At 39.5% G+C, this 22,945-nt stretch overlaps 2 protein-coding genes across 4 annotated transcripts in view; one reads left to right on the forward strand and one right to left on the reverse strand.

Moving 5' to 3' along the window:
- Positions 1–55: 55 nt before the first annotated feature.
- On the forward strand, positions 56–15,988 carry RBBP4 (RB binding protein 4, chromatin remodeling factor). Of its 2 annotated transcripts, none has more exons than XM_043444754.1 (12): positions 56–213; positions 770–917; positions 3,894–4,039; positions 10,696–10,869; positions 11,214–11,329; positions 11,449–11,609; positions 11,716–11,842; positions 11,991–12,068; positions 12,640–12,716; positions 12,815–12,872; positions 12,963–13,073; positions 15,018–15,988. In XM_043444754.1, exons 1-12 carry the CDS (start codon positions 198–200, stop codon positions 15,081–15,083), a joined length of 1,278 nt encoding a protein of 425 aa, XP_043300689.1. In that variant the 5' UTR covers positions 56–197; the 3' UTR covers positions 15,084–15,988. The 2 variants fall into 2 exon arrangements, with proteins under 2 accessions (XP_043300689.1, XP_043300690.1); XM_043444755.1 differs by having other exon boundaries at positions 77–213; positions 773–917.
- SYNC (syncoilin, intermediate filament protein) overlaps positions 15,783–22,945 on the reverse strand; it is a 17,038-nt gene continuing 9,875 nt past the window's right edge. Inside the window, exons 3-5 of one of the 2 annotated variants that reach the window (XM_043444752.1) lie at positions 18,874–18,998; positions 18,609–18,685; positions 15,783–17,300 (exon numbers count right to left, since the gene is read on the reverse strand). In XM_043444752.1, coding sequence (XP_043300687.1) covers positions 17,290–17,300; positions 18,609–18,685; positions 18,874–18,998 — 213 coding nt within the window. In that variant the 3' untranslated portion in view covers positions 15,783–17,289. The remainder of the gene's footprint in view (positions 17,301–18,608; positions 18,686–18,873; positions 18,999–22,945) is intronic. The other variant, XM_043444753.1, reaches the window with a different exon arrangement.

A 22,945-nucleotide genomic window follows, 5' to 3' on the forward strand; every position in this document is an offset into this window, starting at 1 on the left:
CGAACGCGACTTCCCCGCCCACCTCGCCGCTCGGCGCACTCCGATTGGCCGGTGTTGGCGCGAAGGTGCGCGAGTCATCCCTCACGCAGGGGCAGCAGGAAACAATAGAGGCCGCGCGCGCAGAGCGAGAGCCCGCAGGCTCCCCGCCCCTCCCGCAACGCTCAACCCCGGGATCCCCGCCGGCTTGCCTACCCGCCATGGCCGACAAGGAAGGTGAGGGTTCCGGGGCGGCCCCAGGAGAGTGGGGGGTGCCGGGTTGCGTAGCGGCCTCGAAACGGCCTAACAGTGAGGGCAGGCCAGACTCAGCTGAGTGCCGTCCCCGCCATCGCAGGCGTGAGGAGAATCGCCCCGCGGGGCGGGTTAACGGCGCACCAGCTCCTCCGGAGCAGAGGCCCGGCTCAGCGGCTTGAAGCAGGCATTTGGGTCCCCGGTTGGTGTTTGGTCCTTCTCCGCACGCCCTGTCGGTCTGCTCGCCTCTCTCCGGGTCCTCCTTTCAGTGCTTGCTATCCGCAGGGGCTGGTGCTCCGGCCTCCCCGCCGGTTCTGTGCTCCTCCCGACGCCGTCGCCCGAGCGGCTAACGGCATTTGGCCGCGATGAGCCCAGCAGTTAAAGCCCCGTCAGGCTGGAGAGCGGCGTTGGTGCCTGTGCCTCGGGGAGATTTAGACAGATCTCCATTTCAGAATCGGGATTTAAAAGTGCCGGTGGCTTTGGAAGTGTTTACTCGGTTTCCATTTGTGGTCACTAACTTAATTTGTTTTTTATTTTTTAGCAGCCTTTGATGACGCAGTAGAAGAACGTGTGATCAACGAAGAATACAAAATATGGAAAAAGAACACCCCTTTTCTTTACGATTTGGTGATGACCCATGCTCTGGAGTGGCCTAGCCTAACTGCACAGTGGCTTCCAGATGTAACCAGGTGATAAGAATCGTTGAATGTTATTTTGTTGTGTTCTCAGTGTAGATTTCTCACATTGATTATCCCTGTTTTCCTTTCTCCAGTCACCCGGAGCGGACACGTGATCAGAATCTATTGGGGACATTTTTTTTTCTAGGCCAAAAAAGACAAAATGTGGAAACTACTTTGCAATTTACCTGATAAGGGAAAACATGTTGATGTCTTCTTTTTCTGATAACTGAATTGAATAGGCGTATTATAACTGTAGTTGATCAAACAGTAATGTAAAATTTGTCAGCTTTCAAAAAGTGATTATGATGAATGCAGTTCTTTCAACAAAAAAATTTTGAATCTCACAGTCATTTGTACTATCTGGTTAATGCAAAGAGGAATGTGACATGATAACCTGCCACTCAGAACAACCTTTAAAAATTACATGTGTACTGAGTAAGTACATTTCTTCAAAATTCAGGACTTTAGAAGTCAGGATATTTGTGAATTGTGGTTATTTGACTATGTTTCTGCTCAAAAAATAATTGACAATTTATGCAAATATTGTTAATAGCAATATGAGCCTGCTAATCTCCCATTGGCATTTAAAAAGGGGGGGAAATCTGTCCTAAGTATTTTTTTTAATTAATTTCTTTTTAGTTGGATAATAATTGCTTCACAGTATTATATTAGTCTCCACCGTACATCAGATGAAGTAGCAATAAGTATACTTATGTCCCCTCCCTTTTGAACCTCCCTCCTTGTCCTAAGTATGTGAATTAGGAGTTCCCACATTCAGTTGATTATCAGAATTACTTGAGTTCAGGGTAAGAGGAGTGGTTTGTGTTTAGGAGTTGTAGTAGTTCAGACCACTTAGGAACTTGTGGCAAGATACTTAAAAATAGTTTAAGTAGTAATTCTAGATTTACTATAGTCAGGTGCTAAATTACATTGGACCAAAGGATCCCAAATATTGGCCACCCCGTCCTTACTAAATCATTCTGCAAAAGCTTTCCATGTAGTGTGATTAGCTAGGTTTGGAAAACAGTAAGACTGAATAACCCAAGGCTGAAATCTGTGCTTTCCTTTTAGTAGCTTTTGCTTCACAGATGTAGATGTGTGTAGATGTAGATCCTGCCTTTCTGCAGGAGTAGAAGTTGGTCCAAATACCCTTCCTTTATTTTGGTATTGTACTTGTATAACAGTGTTATTTTCTTAGGATGGGATTACTTATAACAACTCTCCCTAATGTCTGTTTAATGTGTTTGTGTGTTTATTTATATTCTGTTTCTTAGAAAGAAAGAATGATATGGTTGTAGTTTTGTAATATTCTTCTTCACTCCCGCACTTCCTTTAGTAGTTTAACTTTGTAAATACAAGTATCCCCAGCTTTATGTTGGCAGCCGTCTTATATTTCCTTCTCTTTTTCCACATAGGGTATCTGAAACTGCAGAGGAATTTCTGTTGGTTATCTCTAAACCCAGCTTCTGAGCTCTACCTGAATTTCCAACTGCCTATTATTGTTGGTGTCTTTTCTGGAGTATCTTATTAGCTTCCCCAACATGATGTATTCCAAACTAAGTGTATTTTTTCTATGGAGATATCAACCTGGCTTTCTTCTGTTGTTCCTATTTCTCCTTATCACAGTTGACTTTGGTTTGACATTTCTTAGGTCTCTCCCCTCCCCCTAGCCCTTTCTTGACTTGACAGTCTGTTTATAAGCCCTGATGAATTCTTGTGTAGCATCTTTCCCATCTAGACTGGGGTTCTCAAACTTTTAACAGGCATCATAATCAGCTGAAGGAATCAGAAAACTTTTTTTTTTTACACTGGCCATGCCAAGAAGCTTGCAGAATCTTAGTTTACCAACCAGGAATTGAGGAAGCATTGAGTCCTAACCACTGGACTGCCAGGAAATTACCTGTAGAACAGATTGTTAAGCACCACAAATCATCCCCCCTGAATTTCTCATTGAATATGTCTATAATGGATTTGAGAATTTGCATGTGGGAGTTCCCAGATAATGTTGATGCTTTTGTTCCCCATACCACACTTGAAGAACCTCTGCTTTATGCTTTACATTGAATTAATCCTTCTGACAGAACTCAAATTATGGTACATCCCTTATAAATTTTCCATGGTTCTTTGTTCCTTTCAGTAGAGAGTTCAGAATACCTTAAGCAAACATTCAGTACCCTAGAGTCTGATTTCAATCTGCTTTTTGACCTTCTCTCCCACTGTTTTCCCACATTCAAAGTCAGATTTAGACTTCAGTCCTAGTTCTGTTACATAGTTGGTTAATCTTAGGCCACCCCATGGGCTATGGCCTGCCAGACTCCTCTGTCCATGGAATTCTCCAGGCAAGAATACTGGACTGGGTAGCCGTTGCCTTCTCCAGTTGATCTTCCTGATTCAGTGATTGAACCCAGGTCTCCTGCATTGCAAGCAGATTCTTAACTGTCTGAGCCACCAAGGAAGTCAATTTTCCAAAACCATCTTTAAATTAGAATATTACTTCATAGTGTTGTAACCTGCATCTTTGCTTACCTCCCTTGGAATACTGTCTTTCAAAGCTCTTGTCCCCCTCTTCTGGGTTTTATCTCATTTTGAGACATTAGCTTACTTGATGTCAGTTCCTTTCCATTTTAATGAAGTTAACCTAATGAAGTAATCAGAAGTGTTCATATACCCAACAATTGGTTTTTTTCTCTCCATCTCCTTGTAAAGGATGAATAATTAATTTTTATTTTATTCCGTCAGACTCTTTCCTCAAAGGTAATTGTAAATATTTGGCCAAGTTAAGAAATAATTACGAAATTAAGTGGTATGTGGTACCTGCCCTCAGCTCTATGGAAGATATGTTAAAAGTAAGGAAATACGGCTCTTAATGACTTCTTTCTCTCAAATCCTGTTTGTAATAGTGCCTTGTGTATACGTGTATGTCACTGACTTTGTGGTCTCTCTTAGTTTACTAAATTGAATATTGACCATATGTCACTATTACAGACCAGAAGGGAAAGATTTCAGTATTCATCGACTTGTCCTGGGAACACACACGTCAGATGAACAAAACCATCTTGTGATAGCCAGCGTGCAGCTCCCTAACGATGATGCTCAGTTTGATGCCTCACACTACGACAGTGAAAAAGGAGGTAGGAGTCTCAATTAAAGGTGAAGGAAGGAATGATATTTATTTTGGTTGTATTTTCGTATCTCTGAATTATAAAAAAGTGTGTACAGTTTGATAACGTAGCCTCTCAAGTTAGGAACAAGATATTAAGCTTTGGAAAGCCTGATTTTTGGTGTAGATATTAGATGTCAGAAGACATGTAACATGTACTTGGTTCTGTACTTTTTCTATAAACTTTCTTCAACTAAATTTGGTGGTAGGGGAATTTCAAGAAGCTAAAATCCACCATATATTATTGCCGTGCGTGCTTGCATTCTCAACATAGAAGATACTGCCCGTGGGGAACTGAAAATTGATTCTCAGAGCGGGGTAAGTGTGAAAACAGTCTTATTCTTTGAACTGTTTCAAGCACAGATATACATAGCATGCATAAACAAACACACAGGTTATCTGTGGTGGTAGAATTTCATCAAGGTGTCAAAATATCTTACAGGGCAGTAATTGGGGGGGGGGGGATGATTGAAAAGCACTGGCTTAAATTACCCTTTCCAGGTTTAACTGGTAGAAAAGACTTAACTATGGCATTTGCTGTATAGTATATAAAAATTAAATAAGTGTTTAATTATATCCTATTTTTAGGTGATAACCTTAGGGCTTAACTATTCATGAATTATTTTTTTCCCTTTCAGAAGAGATAGAAATGAGTGGGTTTCCTTTATTGTTGTCCTTGAACTCAAAATTATTACCAAAGGTAGAAGATAGACTTTCAGTATTGAGATTTGTGGCCCCCCAAAATGAATGTGTAATGTTTTCTTATTTTAGATTTCTCCTGATTGATTAAATCCATTCCTTTATCTAAGTTTTTTTGAGTTCCAGTTATTTGCCAAGATTGTAATGTGTAGTTATTCTTTTGATCATTCCATATTTAGCTTAGCAGAATGCAAAATAAGTTCTTAGGATAAGGGCCAGCAAACATGATTTTGCATCATTGACCTCTGTGTGTGAACTATAGGATATGGTAACTGCAGAGATAGTCTCTGGGTAGGCATTAGTAGTGATGGAGGGGTCTACGCTTAAACTGCAAGGGGCATAGGTTCAATCCCTGATTGGGGAACTAAGATCTCACATGCTGCACAGCCAAAAATAGCGATTATTTGTTGTTGGAAAGAAAAGAATCAGAAGACTAGGGCCTGGGACCCTGTTGTGCTGCTCACTAGCTGTGTAGTTTAAGGATAAATCATTTAGCCTCCCTGAGCTTTTTTTTTTTTTATTAAGCCAAACTATCTTTAGGATTTTTAGTTACTTAGACATAAAGCAAATATTCTGATTGGTAATGCAATAAATCATCTTTAAAAATTGAAGCAGGGCTTTCCCTAGTGGTCCAGTGGTTGGGACTCCATACTTTCACTGTGGAGTGGGGGAGGGGGCTTGTTCCATTCCAGGTCTGGGAGATAAGATCTCACAAGCCCACGTAGTGCAGACCCAAAAAAAAAAAGCAACTATAATGTGAACCTCTCACCACATAAATCTGTCCTTTATGGATCACTGTTAAATTGTTAGTTTTCTGAATGATTTATCCCAATTGGAACACTCACTCAACAAATACGTTAAGTACTTCGGCTAGGCAGTTTTTCTTTGTACTGGGAATATAGCATAAAATATACTTCCTGGCCTCATGTATCCCAGCCATCTTTTCTGTTAGCATATGGGAATGTACCTCCTTTTGATGGCTGTATACTATGCTGTAGTTAACCATCCCTCAATTAACATTTAAGTGGTTTCCAATCCTTTGGCTTCAAAAATAGTTCTTGTGCAGATATCTTGCACAGTTTTGCTGTAGAACAGTTATCTAAATGGAGTGTTGATCAGTTGGCAAGAACATTTTCAAGTATGTTGTTATTGCTAAGTTGCCCTCCAAAAAAGACTCAATTTCACCAGTAGCAAATGTATTGATGTCTGTTTCTGCATGCCTTTACCAACATTGAATGCTATGCTCTCGTTTTATTTTGTTGTTGGAGGGGTGTTGTTTTTTCTTTCTTGGTTTTGGTTTTTATTGTGATTTGGTTTTTTAATGGCTGCTCCACAGGGCTTTCAGAATCTTAGTTCCCCCACCAGGAATCACACCAGCACCCTTGACAGTGGAAGTACAGAGTCCTTACCACCAGATACCCAGGAATTTCCTACCTTGCTTTTTAAGTTATTTGTGATGTTGGACTTATTTTAAAATATTTATCTTTTGTCTGTCTCTTAAGCTGCCTATTTATGTATTTTCCTTATTTTTTTCTTTTGAGTTAACTATATATGTAATGTTAGTTATCACTAACTAACAGGTTATAGAAATTTTTTTCCCTCTTTATTTTATAATCTTGAATCCTATTTATTTAAATTTATTTATGACTGTGCTGGATCCTTGCTGCTGGGTGGGTTTTTCTCTAGTTATGGCAAGGAAGGCTTCCTTGCGGTACACTGGCTTCTCTAATCGCAGTGGGTTCTCTTGTTGTGGAGCACAGGCTCTGGGGTGTATGGGCTTCGGTGGCTGTGGCTCCTGGGCTGTAGAGCACAGGCTCAATAGTTCTGGCACATGGGCCTAGTTGCTTTGCAGCATGTGGGATCTTCTCAGATCAAGGCTGGAACCCATGTCTCCTGCATTGGCAGGCGGATTCTTGACCACTGAACCACAGCTATTTAGTTGTGTTCTTTACCACTGAGTCTCCTGTTTACTTTAGAAGCTGTGAATTTTTAATTATCCACCTTTCCTCTGGGGTCCTTCAGATTTTGTCATTATTTGAAAGGCCTTTATCACTCCAAAGTTTTAAACTAGTTATCTGTTTTCTGGTACTTCTCTGTTTTGACCATTAAAATTAAAAATAGTTGATTTACAATGTTATTTCAGATGTTCAACATAATGATTCATTGGGTGTTTTGTTTTTACCCATATTTCATTAAGGCTACCACAACATTGGGTATAATTCCTTATGTTGTTGTTTAATCGATAAGTCTGTCCTATTTGCATGCCCATGGACTGCAGCACACCAGGCTTCCCTGTCCTTCACTATCTCCCGGAGTTTGCTCAAACTCATGTCCATTGAGTCAGTGATGCTCTCTAACCATCTCATCCTTTGCAGCCCCCTTCTCCATTTGCCTTCAGTCCTTCCCAGCATCTTCATATCTGAAGTTGTTGATATTTCTCCCTCAATCTTGATTCCAGCTTGTGATTCATCTAGCCAGGCATTTCACATGATGAACTCTGCATATAAGTTAAATAAGAAGGGTGACCATATACAGCCTTGACGTACGTACTTCTTCCCCAATTTGGAATCAGTCCGTTGTTCCATGTCTGGTTCTAACTGTTGGCTTCTTGACCTGCATACAGGTTTCTCAGACAGGGCAGGTGGTCTGGTATTCCCATCTCTTTAAGAATTTTCCACAGTTTGTTGTGCCACACAGTCAGAGGCTTCAGTGTAGTCAGTGAAGCAGAGAATTAGATGTTTTTCTGAAATTCTCTTGCTTTATCTCTGGTTCCTCTGCCTTTTCTAAACCTAGCTTGTACATCTGGAAGTTGTAAATTTTTGTAGATTGTCTATTTTGTTTTTTTGAGTGGCATCAAACCAATTTGCTTTTCTGATGATACCTTTATCCCCCAAATACTTAACTCTAGAGAAACTATAAAATAAAAGAATATACATGATATATTTGTATGACTGCATAGATCCCCCTATTTAATCCTCACAAGAAAACCAGGTAACTTCCCCTAAGGTTACATAGCATATCAGCTCCCATTCCTTCCTTTTCTCTTCCTTTTCCCTCTCCTTCCTTCAAATCACTCAGATGGCTGAACAGGCTTGGTGCTTAAAGGGGAGCAGGTGCTCTCTCCATATGGTCTCAACAATGGTGGAAGTAGATACATACTAATGTCTCTTAAAGCTTAAGTGGTTGTTACGTAGATCAATTCCTAGTCCCTCCTTGCTCTCAGATGAAGTGTCCTGGACTCTGAGATCGAACTATTAAAATTGATTACCATCTGCTTAACCCCATTTGATTTGAGGTAGTTGGTGACAGATAGCTTCAAAAGATGATTGAACTTTCAACATGAAAGAAAATAAAATTGGCTTAGGCTTGTTTTGACTTAAAAAAGAATTTGTGTATTTGTATTACATTCAGCCCAGCTATGGTCACATTTGAAGCCCTGGAAATAGATTAGGTTGGAAATTTTACTTCAGACTGTGTTACCAAGATCTTTAAATATCAACGAGTTTATTTTTAGCAACTTACTGGGGAATTGGTTTTGGGGGGGTGTTTGTTTTTAAATTATCTTTAGTCTTCTACTTCAGTTATATGTAATAAACTAGTATTAAGTCATGATGAAATAATTGGAATATTTGACTCAAGATGTTGCAACTTATTCTTAGTTTCAATATGTTTATGGACTACAAAAAATGGCGAAGTGGTAGAAATTAGAATGCTGGTTATCTAGTTTGTCCAGCAGTATTAGTTGGGAGGGATACAGAAGTGCCTTGTGGGAGGATGAGAGGGCTAGAGATGTCCCATGTTTTTATCTGGGTGGTAACTCCCCTGGTGTATGCATATGTAAAAATTCATCAGGCTACACAGTTGAAGCACATTGTTATATCTCAGTCTTTTTAAATAGTATTTTCCAAACAAAATAGGAATGTAATTAGACCTTGGTAATCATTCAGTTTATTGTACATTGATACCTCAGTCTTTCTTCCCTACATCAGATTTGGTGTTTTTGCTCTCACCTTGAATTTGGGCAGTCCCTGATTATCTGTTAAATAGATGAATCCTCATCTTCATAAATCTCAGTTGTGAATCCTCTAAGCTGATTTTTTTTTTAAACATGTACACACTGATATAGTTACTCATTTATTTATTTATTTTTGACTGCGCTGGTTCTTTATTGCTGCGTGTGGGCTTTGTCACTTGGAGAGAGCGGAGGCTGCTTTCTCGTTTCAGAGCACAGGCCCTAGGCGCATGGGCTTCAGTAGTTGCGCCACAGGGGCTCATTAGTTATAGCTTGCAGGCCCTAGAGCATGCAGACTTCAGTAGTTGTGGCATACAGGCTTAGTTGCTCTGTGGCGTGTGGAATCTTCCTGGACCAGGGACTGAATCCAACTTCCCTGCATTGGCAAGCGGATTCTTATCCACTGTGCCACCAAGAAAGGTCCTAAGCTGAGTTCTTACTATTGTACTTCAACTGCAGGTAGCAGGGGAGAGGGTGCCTCTGATTAGTAGTATGTTGTTGTTGTTTAGTTGTTAAGTCTTACCTTGACTCTTTTGCAAGCCCATGGACTGTAGCCCACCAGTATCCTCCATGTATGGGATTTCCCTGGCAAGAAATACTGGAGTGGGTTGCCATTTTCTTCTTTGGGGGATCTTCCCTACCCAGGGATCAAACCTATGTCTCCTGCACTGGCAGGCAGATTCTTTACCACTGAGGCACCAGGAAAGCCCTAGTAGTATGTAGCTGATAAACTGTGTGCTTATCTCCTTGTCTTTGGACTGAAAGTTCTTTGAGATCACATATCCTAATCATGCCTTCTTTTTGCAATGTGGGTATTTGTGGTCTAGAATTCCAGAGGGATTTTTATTTAATGTTTTTCTTTCCCCCCTCTTTAAGAATCTGTTTTGAACTGTTTTTAGGCTTTTAGCTTGTTTGAACCACTGCTTTTCAATGTATAAAGTTATTTTGAGGTTGAATGTTATCTGCTAATCATATTACCCAACTTACCAAACCTGTGTCTCCTGCATTGGCAGGTGGATTCTTTATACCATTGAGCCACCAGGGAAACCCTTGCCAAGGTTTATATAATGACAAATTATATTCTTAAACATTTTATAATGGTACTTGGGAGAATTCTGTAAGTGCATACAGTAGTCAAATGTGAATAAAATATGTTTTTGTCTAGTCCTTGCCTACCTGGTTTATTTCAGCCAAGGACTCTGGTTGGCAAGTGTGAGTGGGGGGTCAGGAAAATTGAACCAGCAGTTGTGGCTCTGTTTTTCCTCACTGATAAGAGGAAAGATGTCAGTATTTCAAAAAGGTTACCCCAAACTGGAGATTCAAATAGTCAAGAGGAGGGACTCTTTAGTACCTAGCACACTGTGTATGTACTTGATATTCATTAAAATAGTAACTTAAGATTTTATTTATTAAAAAAAAAAAAGAAAAAAAGACTTTATTTATTGAGCATAGTTTGTTTTTTTCTTTTTGATTAAGTGAGGCTTAAAAGCCACTTAGTGAGAGTCTTTCAAGTGGAGTCAATAGTGTTTCTTACTTTTAGATAGCGATACAATACTTATTAGGTATATAATTACCAAAATCATTTTAGGCATAGCTGAAAGAGTATCATAGCCGAAAGGGATCAGAAAAATGGGGATTCGTTTTAGGTTCTGCTGTGGTCATGTCACCGTGAGCAAATTAACGTAGGTCCTCTTTTTCCCATGTGAAATATTTGGAGATAATTCTTCCCTACTCTGTAGAGTTATGGTAAGGAATCAATGAAATAAGGAGTGTGCTCTATATATTGCTAATAAATATTGATACTGCTTCTAGTATTATACCAGTTCATTTATTAAAAGCCTTGCCTCTGTGAAACTTTGAGTGACATAGAGTACTTCTTGCTTTGTCCTCATTTGCAATTAACATCTTATTTACAGAATTTGGAGGTTTTGGCTCGGTTAGTGGAAAAATTGAAATAGAAATCAAGATCAACCATGAAGGAGAGGTAAACAGGGCACGCTATATGCCCCAGAATCCTTGCATCATTGCAACAAAGACTCCATCCAGTGATGTTCTTGTTTTTGACTATACAAAACATCCTTCTAAACCAGGTATCTTCTCTCTCCTATTCAAATACAAATGATATATCACTACAGGAATACATTGCTTCTCTTAGTTTTAATTGCTAACTTATTCTTTGTGTATCTTAACATCCTGTGAATTATGTTGATGTGTGGGTACTACCTCTTCATCCTTCTTCCCTACATCTGGAAAAAGAAATTGTTTTTTTATATAGAACAGAATGTGCCGCTTTTAAATATTATCTGTTTGGTCATAGTCTGTATTTCTCATAAAAAATAAGAGCTTTAGACCTCTTGATAAAAAATTTCATTATGCTAAGTAGGTCCAGTGAGGCAGTGGACTGGATAGTCTTGATGTGTCTGTTACTTTGTAGACCCTTCTGGAGAGTGCAACCCAGACTTGCGTCTCCGTGGACATCAGAAGGAAGGCTACGGGCTTTCTTGGAACCCAAATCTCAGTGGGCACTTACTGAGTGCTTCAGATGACCACGTGCGTATCCTTCCCAGTGTGAAGCACATCTGGGCTAGTTGTATCAGTGTTTTTCCTCTGGGGTATATGAGGAAGTGAGACTCTTTCTTTTATATAATAGTTCATTTTTCTCATTTAAGACCATCTGCCTGTGGGACATAAGTGCTGTTCCAAAGGAAGGGAAAGTTGTGGATGCGAAGACCATCTTCACAGGGCACACGGCAGTAGTAGAGGATGTCTCCTGGCATCTGCTCCATGAGTCCCTCTTTGGGTCGGTTGCTGATGATCAGAAACTCATGATGTGAGTTGAATCCATCTTTTTCTCAATATATTATCTAAGTTGTATAATATTTGACTATCCATTTCAAGCTTTTTTTTCCCCCTGTTTTTTTTTTCTTTCACTGAAGCTGGGATACTCGTTCAAACAATACTTCCAAACCAAGCCACTCAGTTGATGCTCACACTGCTGAAGTGAACTGCCTTTCTTTCAATCCTTATAGTGAGTTCATTCTTGCCACAGGATCAGCTGACAAGGTTAGTGTGATTTACTTTTACAAAAAGACTTAGGGTGGATTTCTCTGGCTTCTTTTGAATGCACGGAGATCTTTTAGTTGTGGATTTTCTTTTTCTCATTAAAAAAAATTTTTATTGATTACTCTTGCTTTCCTTTTTTGTACATAAGACTGTTGCTCTGTGGGATCTGAGAAATCTGAAACTTAAGTTGCATTCCTTTGAATCACATAAGGATGAAATATTCCAGGTAAGAGAAACTAATGCTCCTAGTGTTTTTAATCAACCTTATGCCTGACGTGTGTCTCTTCCCTTATTTCCATTCCTTTGTAACTTGCCGTATCTATTATAATTTCACAGTTCAGTCCTAAAGTACTGACTCCCAAGTTTTCTGCCTAATCAGTTTAATTAAGCTCCTTTCTTAATATGCAGAACCCTCTGACTCAGTTCAAGAAATATTTGTTACATTATGTTCAAAACTGAATGCACAGGCACTGTGTGTAATATTGAAAGTACTTGGGTAAATTGTGTGGGTGAGCTGTACTTTAGTTCTTAGGTCAGTGTTGGATAACGTTTGGCATTTATTTGTTTGTTTTGGCTGCGTCAGCTCGCCATTGCAGGCATCTTCTGTTGCATTGCACAGGCTTCTCTAGTTGTGGCTTGTGGGTTTTTGTTGCCCTGCGGTATGTGGGATCTTAGTTCTTGATCAGGGATCAAACATTTGTCCCCTACATTGTAGGGTGGATTTTTAACCAATGGACCACCAGGGAACTCCCCTCTCCTTAGTTTTCTAATTGATAGATTTTTTTCTTAACGTATAGGTTCAGTGGTCACCTCACAATGAGACTATTTTGGCTTCCAGTGGTACTGATCGTAGACTGAATGTCTGGGATTTAAGGTATGTCTTGTTAAATTACTCTTTGTGAAGTTCTTTTTTTATACTTTCCAGAATTACTCAAGGTATATTTAACTTAAAAAAAAACTTTTTTGTGCTAGTAAAATTGGAGAGGAACAATCCCCAGAAGATGCAGAAGATGGGCCACCAGAGTTGTTGGTATGTTACAGATATTGAGCACAACTGAAATAGTTCATGATTTATTGTCCTCTTATCTGCTTTTCATCTCTGTTTTCCTCCCTCTTTAAGTTTATTCATGGTGGTCACACTGCCAAGATATCTGATTTCTCCTGGAATCCCAATGAACCTTGGGTGATTTGTTCTGTATCAGAAGACAATATCATGCAAGTGTGGCAAATGGTAAGTGTTTCGATAGATGAAACCTAGTATTACTGTGTTTATATATACGTCAGTGCAGCTGGCAGCTCTGTTCCGTTTACTCCCACCATGTGACTTCACCTGTACATTATTAAGTGGCTGCTCTTATCTGGTTGTCCCAGTGTCAACATCAAAGAGAACCATTTCTCCATGAAACTTGCCTAGATTTCAAAAACATTCCCTGCCTTTTTATGCCTCAGTTGAAGGTGATCACCCTGCTTTGAATTTTCAGAGCACTTGGGATTTAATAAAAATAATTGTAATGTCTGATAATGTTGCAATCCAAGAAATGATTGCCTTCTGGGCATGGATGGTGGCGATATTTGCACACACAATGTGAATGGACTTAATGCCACTGAACTGTGCAGTTAAAAAATGGTTACGATGATAGACTGTGTTGTGTGTCTTTTACTACAGTTTAAAAAACAATAGCATGACTTTTAAATGACAGTGGCTGAATAAATGAAAATTATTCTAAAGAAATATTTAAATTGTCTCAGAGTAGATCTAGAACCAGGAAGAAGCAAATGCCAGAGGTGAGATTTTGGTTCAGCATGAGGAAAAACATTTTGATATTCAGAGCTTTCCTATTAATGCTGTTAATCAAAAAAAAGTAAGATGGGAATATTTGTGTCCTATGAGATTAATACATGTTCTGCATCCATACTTTGGAATATTTATGTATCAAAAAGAAGTATACTAGTTTTGTAAGCTATTCATGATACACTGATAAGCTGGAAAAAAGCAGATTGTAGAACAGCATGATAGAATTTCCTCGTATTAAAATTTGGGTTTCTAGTCTTATGTTTAATTGTATGTAACTATTTGATAGTAGGCTATTTACCAAAATGTGGTTGGTATGTTTAGGGAATGCTTGTACTCTTGAGATTTCCTGCGTAGCAGGAGTTTCTATTGCTATTTATAAGTAGCCCCTTGTGCCCAAACTGGGGCAGAGCGGGGCAGCAAGGTTGTGAGAAAATTTACAGCCAAGTGGGACAAAGTGCTTGGGTAGCCTGAGCTATCAGAGCTTGACACTGGCCTCTGAAGTCTTGTGGGCGTGAGCCCTTGGTCACAGATCTGCCTTCAGGTGGTCAGCATCAGGATTGAACTGTTAGACACCCCATTGGTGTCAGGGGAAAAGATACCACACAACTGTTGTCAGACTGCTCACACAATTGTATACATTCTTTGTCCCTGTAGTCAAGTTATAAGCTACGACTATCCCATCCTCTGCAGCATCTGTCCTAGTGGTTCGTGCATAGTAGATACTAAGAAAAGCCATGTAGTACATGTAGAGTTAACTTTATGCAAGAACAGTTTCTCTTTTAAAAATATTTATAAATTGAGATTTGATTTTGAAACATGGTTTTTTTGCGGCCTGGGGATTCTTTTCTTCCTCCATGTACAATTCAGCGAATTTTAGTGTAGTCACAGAATTGTGCAACCATCACTACAGTTAGTTACCCCAGAAACCACCCCCATACCCAGTAGTCATCCCTCCTGTTTGCCTCTAGTCCACCCAGTACTAGGCAGCCATCACCCTACTTTTATTTATCCATTCATCAGTTGATGGACATTTATGTTGTTTTTACTTATTATTATGATTAATGTCTGATTAAAAGATTCAAGGTTAAAGATTCAAGGTTGATTATCAAGACAAACAGTAACCATACTTCAGTTTTTGGGGAATATCTTAATGGGGAAGTGGTTGGCGTATGGCCAACTGCCTGTTTTTATTAGCCCACAACTATACTCATCCATTTGCAGGTGTCTGTCTGCTTTTAGCAAACCACGGCAGAGTTGAATAGTTAAAACAGACTATATACCCCACAGACTGTCTTCCTGGCCTCATCTATTTTCAGCCTTAACTTCAAGAAGTAACCTTCATGTTTACTCAGTGTTTACTTTTCTCTTTGTTTTTGGCAGGCAGAGAACATTTATAATGATGAAGACCCTGAAGGAAGTGTGGATCCAGAAGGACAAGGATCTTAGATCATGTCTGCACTTGTGATTTTTAGACTCCCCTTTTCTTCCTCTCAACTCTGAGATTGATTTAACACTGGTTTTGAGACACAGACTTTGTTTGGTTATCCCTCTATAATAAGTTCTATCAACAATGTTATTAGTCCAAACAGAAGGTGTTTTCTAAATATTAACTCGGGGCTTCTTGATTCAGCAAAGCCACAGACTTATATTTAAATTTTCTTTAGAAATTTTCTAGTAACAGAGGTCTAAAAGTAGCCACAAAAGGGGGAATATTGTGTGTGGTTATTTTTCTTCTTATGCTATATCCCCAAGTTTTTCAGACTCATTTAAGTAAAGGCTAGAGTGAGTAAGAAATAGAGCCAAGTGAGGTAGGTGTCTGAGCCATGAAGTATAAATACTACAAGATGTTGTTTTTATTCAGGAAATAGGGGAGATTCAAGTCATACAAATTCCTACACGCCAAACTTTCCAGGATACACATTTCCTTACATAGACCAGTCTCCTCTCAGTTTATTCAGTTAAGTCAAAACAATGTGTTCCTTCTTCCCCATATATTTTTGCTTGTTAGTGTATTTCTTGAGCTGTTTTCATATTATTTCTTTCCTTTCTGTGAAATGGTTTTTAAAAAACACTTGGGACCACCAAGTTGTAAAGATGTATGTTTTACCTGACAGTTACACCAGGTAGACTGTCAGTTAAGTTGAGAAGAGTGAATCAATAGCTTGTATTTGTTTTTAAAATTAAATTAATCCTGGATAAGAGTTGCTTTTTTTTTTTTTTAAGGAGTTAGTCCTTGACCACTAGTTTGATACCATCTCTATTTTGGGTGACCTGTTTCACCAGCAGGCCTGTTACTCTCCTTGACTAACTGTGTAAGTGCTTATAATGGAATAAATTGCTTTTCTACATAACCCCAAGCTGATGGGTTTTATTTAGTGTACAACATTCGTCAAACACCAGTCTCTGGCTTTGAGAAGAGTTGTTCAGATGACAGTTATTTTCTGTGGTCTTTGACTACCAAGAGCAGAATTAAATATAGTAGACCCAGAGGTATAGAAAAGAGCTTTACCCCTTCCCCAGGGAAGCAAAAGACTAAAACCCTGCATCAGGTGTACAGATGAGGCTTTGGTAAAAATAACATCCTTTGAAATCTTATCTCTAGAGAACCACATGAACTTTCAAGAATGTTAGAGGCAGTGTGGCAGAGAGAATTTAAGGCAGAATTTAAATTTTGAAAAGGTGTTTGACCTTTTCTCATAGAGGTTGAATCTCCTCAGTGTATTTCACTGGGGCCTGTACTTAAAGATTAAAAAAGTAGGCTCTTGAAAGCCAAGTACCGTAACCAGATAAAATGCTTGGTTCTTTGCCAAACACCCAGTCTAACTGAATAGATCACTCTCACCCAAAATCATTTTCATAAGGTAAGATATTTTGGGAAAGCTGGATTGGTTTTTTTTTGTTTGTTTTTAAGTGAGTAGTTCTTCTAGAGTATAGTGAAAATACCTTGACACAAGAGTAAACCTACATGAATCAGCATAGATTTAAAAACTTTGTAAAGGAATTCAGTTAAAGTATAACACAGCACAAAAGGATCCAGATTGTAAACCATATACGGTTTACCCTTGAACAACATGGGTTTGAAGTGCACAGGTCCACTTAACACAGATATTCTTCAATAGTAAATAACAGAATCCATAGAGGTGAAGGAATCTTTGATACAGAGGGCCAACTAAGTTATGTGCAGATTAAGCCCCACATTGTTCAAGAGTCAACTGTAATGAAAATAGGGTGCCTTTTTTACTTCACCTGTGTTCCCGAAAAACTTTCTGGTTTGGGTCAACACAAGGCAAGCTACGTTTTTCACAATACTAGAGTGTGTCCACACATTCATCCTTTACTCCGTGTGCCTGTGGAAGGTTGCTGATGGCTGACAGGAGACTCATTTTTCTGTTCCTCAGTGCACTGAGATCAGTACCAATAACGTATGAAATAGAATACAGCTAAGAGTGGACTGACAGTATTCTGCCTCCAGCCAGCCCTAGAATCTTTTTAAACAGGTCAGCCAGTATTTGTAACTTTCCCAGAGAGAACTGCTTGCCAAATCCATGACACACCCTTCTCTGTTTAGAAAAAAGTATGTCCAGAGGGTACTTAGTGATCCTTTGCTAAGAAGTTTTTTTTGTTTCTTGGTTACAGATTCGGCAGTATGTTTCTAAACAGCCCCTGTAAAGTTGAGAGAAAAAAAGGATAAGTTTAAACTTTACAACTTAAAATAATACAGTATATAATAAAGTTTTTGTGGATTTTTTTTTTGGCTGCGCTGTGTGGCTTGCAGGATCTCAGTTCCCTGACCAAGGATTGACTAGGCCCTGGAGCATTGAGTCCTAACCACTGGACCACCATGGGAATTCCCAGTATAAAGTTTTTAACAATGAATTTCTGAAGCTTAGTGCAGATATGTTAGAGCTTACTAGAGTGATTTCCATCTAATCAGGGATGACTTTGGTAGGGGCTCACTAAAAATTTCATCTGCCCACATTAACTTTACACAGGTATTACAAGATCCGAAATTCTGTAGTTTTGATTCTTTGGATTAATCATTGCCTTCTCCCAGTTGTACTTTTCATCTGATCCACACAAAGGTGTTTAGCAGCTCGTTTTCTTCACTTACAGGGTTCTAGTAATCTCAAACAATAAGCATGGTCTGTTAGCCTGGATAAAACACGGTAGAAGAAAATTCTAGTATGGGAGTTCCCTGGTGGTCTAGTTGTTAAGATTCGGTGCTTTTGCTGCCGTGGCTGGGATTCAATCCTTAGTCGGGAACTCTTGGAAACTGCAGAGGAGCAAAAAAAAAAAACAGTAATTTAGGAAAAAGCATCAGTTACAATAGTTAAGAATTTGTATCCAAGATGTAGGATTAACTAGGAAATTAGTAAAAACTTATGGACTTAATCTAGTACCCAATTTCATCTTTTTTAATCTTTAGTGTCTTTATCCAAGAGAATCTAGGACTTTATAAAGAATATGAGGACATATTGGAATGTAAAGAATCACTGGATAGGTATGTTGCTTGTTTCACAAACTAAGCAATAATCATGTCCTTTGGTCTATAAACAACACCCTCTTCAGCTTTTTAAATGACTTGTTAACAGGTTACTTTAGCCTTCTTGGCCTTCTTAGTCATAGTCTGAATTAGATGTCCTAACTGCCCTCTCTGCTATTCTAAGGAAACTGTTTATGAATAGCAGATGGGGTCAGGTAGGGTGAGGAAAGTAAGAATGCATAGAGCCTAGATGTTTTATCCGGTTCCGGATTTCCTGGTGACAATCAGCGTGTTTTAAGTCCTACTAGAAACTGAAACATTGCAAAGGAAGCCTGAATACTTGAACCAGGCAACTTGGAGGTATGTGTCCTCCTGTTAGTCCTAAATGATGTAATTTGTTAATAGACACAATTTTTTTTTTTTAAGCATTAGTCTTGTTAGGAAAGCGACAACAAGGCAGACACCAGTCTTGTAACCACAAGTATCACCTTGAGACTGTGTCTCGATTCCACCTGCCTCAGAAGTGGGAGCATTAGCCTGTTCTAGGCTCTTAGGTAGCATAGCCCTTCAAAAAAAAAAAAAAAAAAAACCATTTTCCTTCTGTTCATGGATGAGCACAATTTGACAGTTTCCCCCAATTTTTTTTTTTCCTGCTTTTCACTGTCAAGAGAAATTTCTCATGAGCAGCATCTGCCCTCCCCACCATCCCCTCAGCCAGTGTTGGTTGAGATTTGGGGAGCAGCAAAAACTGACTTGTAAGTTGCGAGCTCTTCAGCAAGGCTGACTCTTAGCTGCTCCATCTCTTTGTTCTTCTGTTGCTGGAGTTGCACCCCGCTTCTTAGCTGCCTCTGTCGTTCTTCCATTTCTTCCAGCTGTTCCTGCATGAGGGCCAAGCACATCTCTAATGAGCCAAACAATAAAAACCTGACGTCCATTATTATAAAGCATTTCTTTACACACTAATTTCCATAGCAGTGTTGAGATTGAGAAAATGAGATTCAGAGAACGTGTTTTGATGTTTTTGAAAATGGTGACCCAAAAGCAGTCTTGCCTGAAGTACTGGGGAGGATTTTGACCACCTAATTGGTGAACTAAGAATTTTTATAGACCTTTAATGTGAAGTTTGTTTTCATTAAGATAATCAGTTTTTATAGTACCCTACAACTGTAAGCAGGTATCTTTGAATAACTGTATTTGAAGCCCCTTGAAGTCAGACATAGCTTTACTTAGTACTTACCACAACATGACATGCAGGTAGATGCTATATTAACGAGGGTATCATAGTTGTTAATTTCCTGTATCCTTTGCTTATTATATCAGGGCAATTTGTTCTGAAGTGCTAATTTGGAAAATGAAGGTGCTATACCCTGGAGGACCTTGGGTCTCAGATAACTTTCCCATTATGCCAAAACCAGGCGGGATCATTCTACAAATTTTCTCTGCAGATTAATGTCTGCGGAATGACGTCAAGGAAGATGTCAGCAAGTCAGTCTGTGGCTTGGCTGCTAGCTGGCGTGGATCCTCAGAAAGCATGGGGGAGTTGGGAAGGAAAGGGAGTGCTGAAATTGGAAGGCGTATTTTTAAGGGGCAGTGACTTCATTTCAGATTTTGAAGAATAGTAAACTTGGAATCCAGTTCGGGCACATACTCTTGATGGTGGTCGCTCAGTTGTGTCCAACTGTTTGCAACCCCATGGGCTCTGTAGCGCACCAGGCTGCTCTGTCCATGAGACTTGCCGGGCAAGAATACTGGAGTGGGTTGCCACTTCCTTCTCCAAGGGATCTTCCCCACCCAGGGATTGAACCTGCGTCTCCTGCATTGCAGGGGGTTTCTTTACCAACTGAGCCAACAGGGAAGCATGTTCTAAATAGAATGATCTAAATAATTTGTTCTCTGAGTCATCCTTGGTATACCCGAGGCATGTCAGTCTGCAGTGTTTGATACTGTTAGCTGAATCTCCGCTTTCATCATACATTGTTCAAAGGTCTTTTTTTTAGTGCCTAGTCAGGTGGCACAGTAGTAAAGAATCCACCTGCCTATGCAGAAGACTCAGAAACTCGGGTTTGATCCCTGGGTTGGGAAGATCTGGAGTAGGAAATAGCAACTCACTCCAGTATTCTTGCTTGGGAAATCCCATGGACAGAGGAGCTTGGCTATAGTCCATGGGGTCACTAAGAGTCAAACATGACAGCTCCATCCAACACAACCATACTTTGGCACCATGCAGAGATGGGGCCTTACCATCTAAGCATGTTATCTAAAAGTATTTGCATACCTCTGTGCCCCGGTTTCCCAAGCCTTGCTATCTAGTAAACCTGTCATTTACTGGATATACAAAAGAACATGCTTGTAAAGACAATCTGTACTGTCACTGATAAGCTCTTGACAGGGAGACGCTGTCACAGAATGAAGCATTACTACAGTGACAGAAATGAAGGACAATCTCCATTCTTAATTCTATGTAGCATCATTGGGTTAATTTTAAAAACTGCTCTATCAGGACTTCCCTGGTGGTCTAGTGGTTAAGACTATGCTTCTACTGCAGAGGGGCACGAGTTTAATCCCTGGTCAGGAAACTAAGGTCCCACATGGCCAAAAAAAAAAACCCCACATTTTATCATTCAGTCTTTCATAGGCTTTCTTTAGTCTGGCATTCAGACTCCTGCTATTTTGACCCTCACTTCTAACTAGGACCTCCATTACTCCTCTAGTCTAGACTGTCCAGTATGGAAGTCACTAGCTACACGTGGCTTTTGTTTTGTTTTGTTCTTATGGCCATGCTGCCTGGCATGTGGATCTTTAACTCCCAATCAGACTGTAGGTGCTTAGATCTTAGTATGTCTGGCACCCTCCATATAATGCTTATTGGTGTGAAGCATGCAGATAGTAAGCATATTCCATCTTTTGGCACTGGAAGTCTTCCAACTTCAAGGTAAAAACTTGATCATTCTCAGCAAACTCACCCCACCCCCTGCAACCAGTCACCAAATTCTGCCCATTTTACCTCACATCTCTCTCCTCTCCCACTAAGTGGTCTTTCCAGGCTCTTTCAATTTGCCCTCCACACTGCCACTTAGAGTGCACCATTAGAAGTGCTTTACAGATACTATTAACAAGCTCATTCCTTGCAGCAGACCCATTAATCCCATTTCACATGTGAAGGAGCCGAACCACAGGCTAGTAATTTGTCCAAGGTTTCCCAGTTAGTGGTAGAGCCAGGATTTGCCATTAACTTAGAGCTTATACTCTAACAGTTGCTTTATTGCCTTTTTTTTTTTTAATTTTTTTAAATTTTTTTTAAATTTTTTATTAGTTGGAGGGCTTTATTGCCTTCACATAAATAGATATAAAAGTAGAGATAGATAATATAGATGCATGGGTGCTAAGTTGCTTCAGTAGCGTGCGACCCTGTGGATTGTAGCCTGCCAGGTTCCTCTGTCCATGGGATTCTCCAGGCAAGAATACTGGAGTGGGTTGCCACGCCCTCCTCCAGGGGATTTTCCTGACCCAGGGATTGAATCCACGTCTTTTAACATCTACATTGCTAGGCAAATTCTTTACCACTAGCTCCACCTGGGAAGTCCAGATACACAGATAGGCGGACTCTTAAATGGTCTTCAAACTTTTCCATGAAACCCCAGGAGGAGGCTGGAGTGTACATGTCACTTTAGTTAGTAGCTCTACTTTTACCTGGTTTTTTTTTTTTTTATGTTTACATGTTGCCATTCCATATAACATTGTTTTGGGGAAAGAGTCTGTGGCTTTGAAGAAAACCTTTTTAGGAAAACCACTGACCTAAAGAATACATAAAGCCCTTTACAATCTGGTCCCATGCTACTTCTCCAGCCTCATCCACTCCTCAGATTTGTTATGGTCCAGCCACACTTCCCATAACATGTCTGTGTTTTCATGCTTTATGAGCTGTTCCCTTGGCCTAGAATGGTCTTTGTCCCTTGTCGACACAATGAATTCATTCTTTAAGACTCAGCTCAAACACCTTGTAGTGTGAACTTGAACTAGATTTCCCAGGGTTACATCCCACCTCCATCCCTTCCTAGCTGTGTAACCCTGGACAAATGACTTCTCTGACTCACCTGTTTACTTGTTTCTCAAATGGTGACCAATAGTTATACCTATCTCAGAGGTAAGAATTAAATGAATTATTACATGTAAAGAACTTCGATTATACACTAGCTATTTTTAATCCTCGTAGGAAATTTCCCCCTTATTTCCCCAAGGGTAATTATACCTGCTTCATCAGTACAATGCTTTATTCCTACAACTATTACATTGTCTATGACATTGAAGCATGTTAATTATTTCATTGATTTTAAAACTCACACTTTACATACTTAGATCAGGAGGTCTTAGATTTTAGGAAGTTTTATCTCATATCCTTCCTGTACTATAAACTTTTTTATCAATTTTTTCTTTTTGGTTCTTTTTCTGTTTTTTTTTTTTTAATTTCTTTTTGTTTATTTATTATTATTTTTTAATTGAACTATAAACTTTTTGAGGACCGTGACTGCCACCCCTACCCTTTACCACGAGTTTGCATCTCTTGCCAGCACATAGCTCATTGCCTGGCACAAAAAAAAAAAATTGGCTAAATATTTGTTGAATGAATGGGTGATAGTGATGAAAGCAAATTTAAAGTCACCAGTGTGAGGTGTACCCTTGAAAAGTAATCAGATGCCATACATGGCCTTTGGCAAACAGCTTAGGAAGAAATCATTTCAGAAAGAAGAATTATCTCTTTCAGACCTTTTTTCCTACTTTAATTGTGGTATAGAAATAGACTTTCATCAGGGTTGTTTCTCATAGA

This window comes from Cervus canadensis, chromosome 24 (assembly GCF_019320065.1).
Source record: "Cervus canadensis isolate Bull #8, Minnesota chromosome 24, ASM1932006v1, whole genome shotgun sequence".
Lineage (NCBI taxonomy): Eukaryota > Metazoa > Chordata > Mammalia > Artiodactyla > Cervidae > Cervus > Cervus canadensis.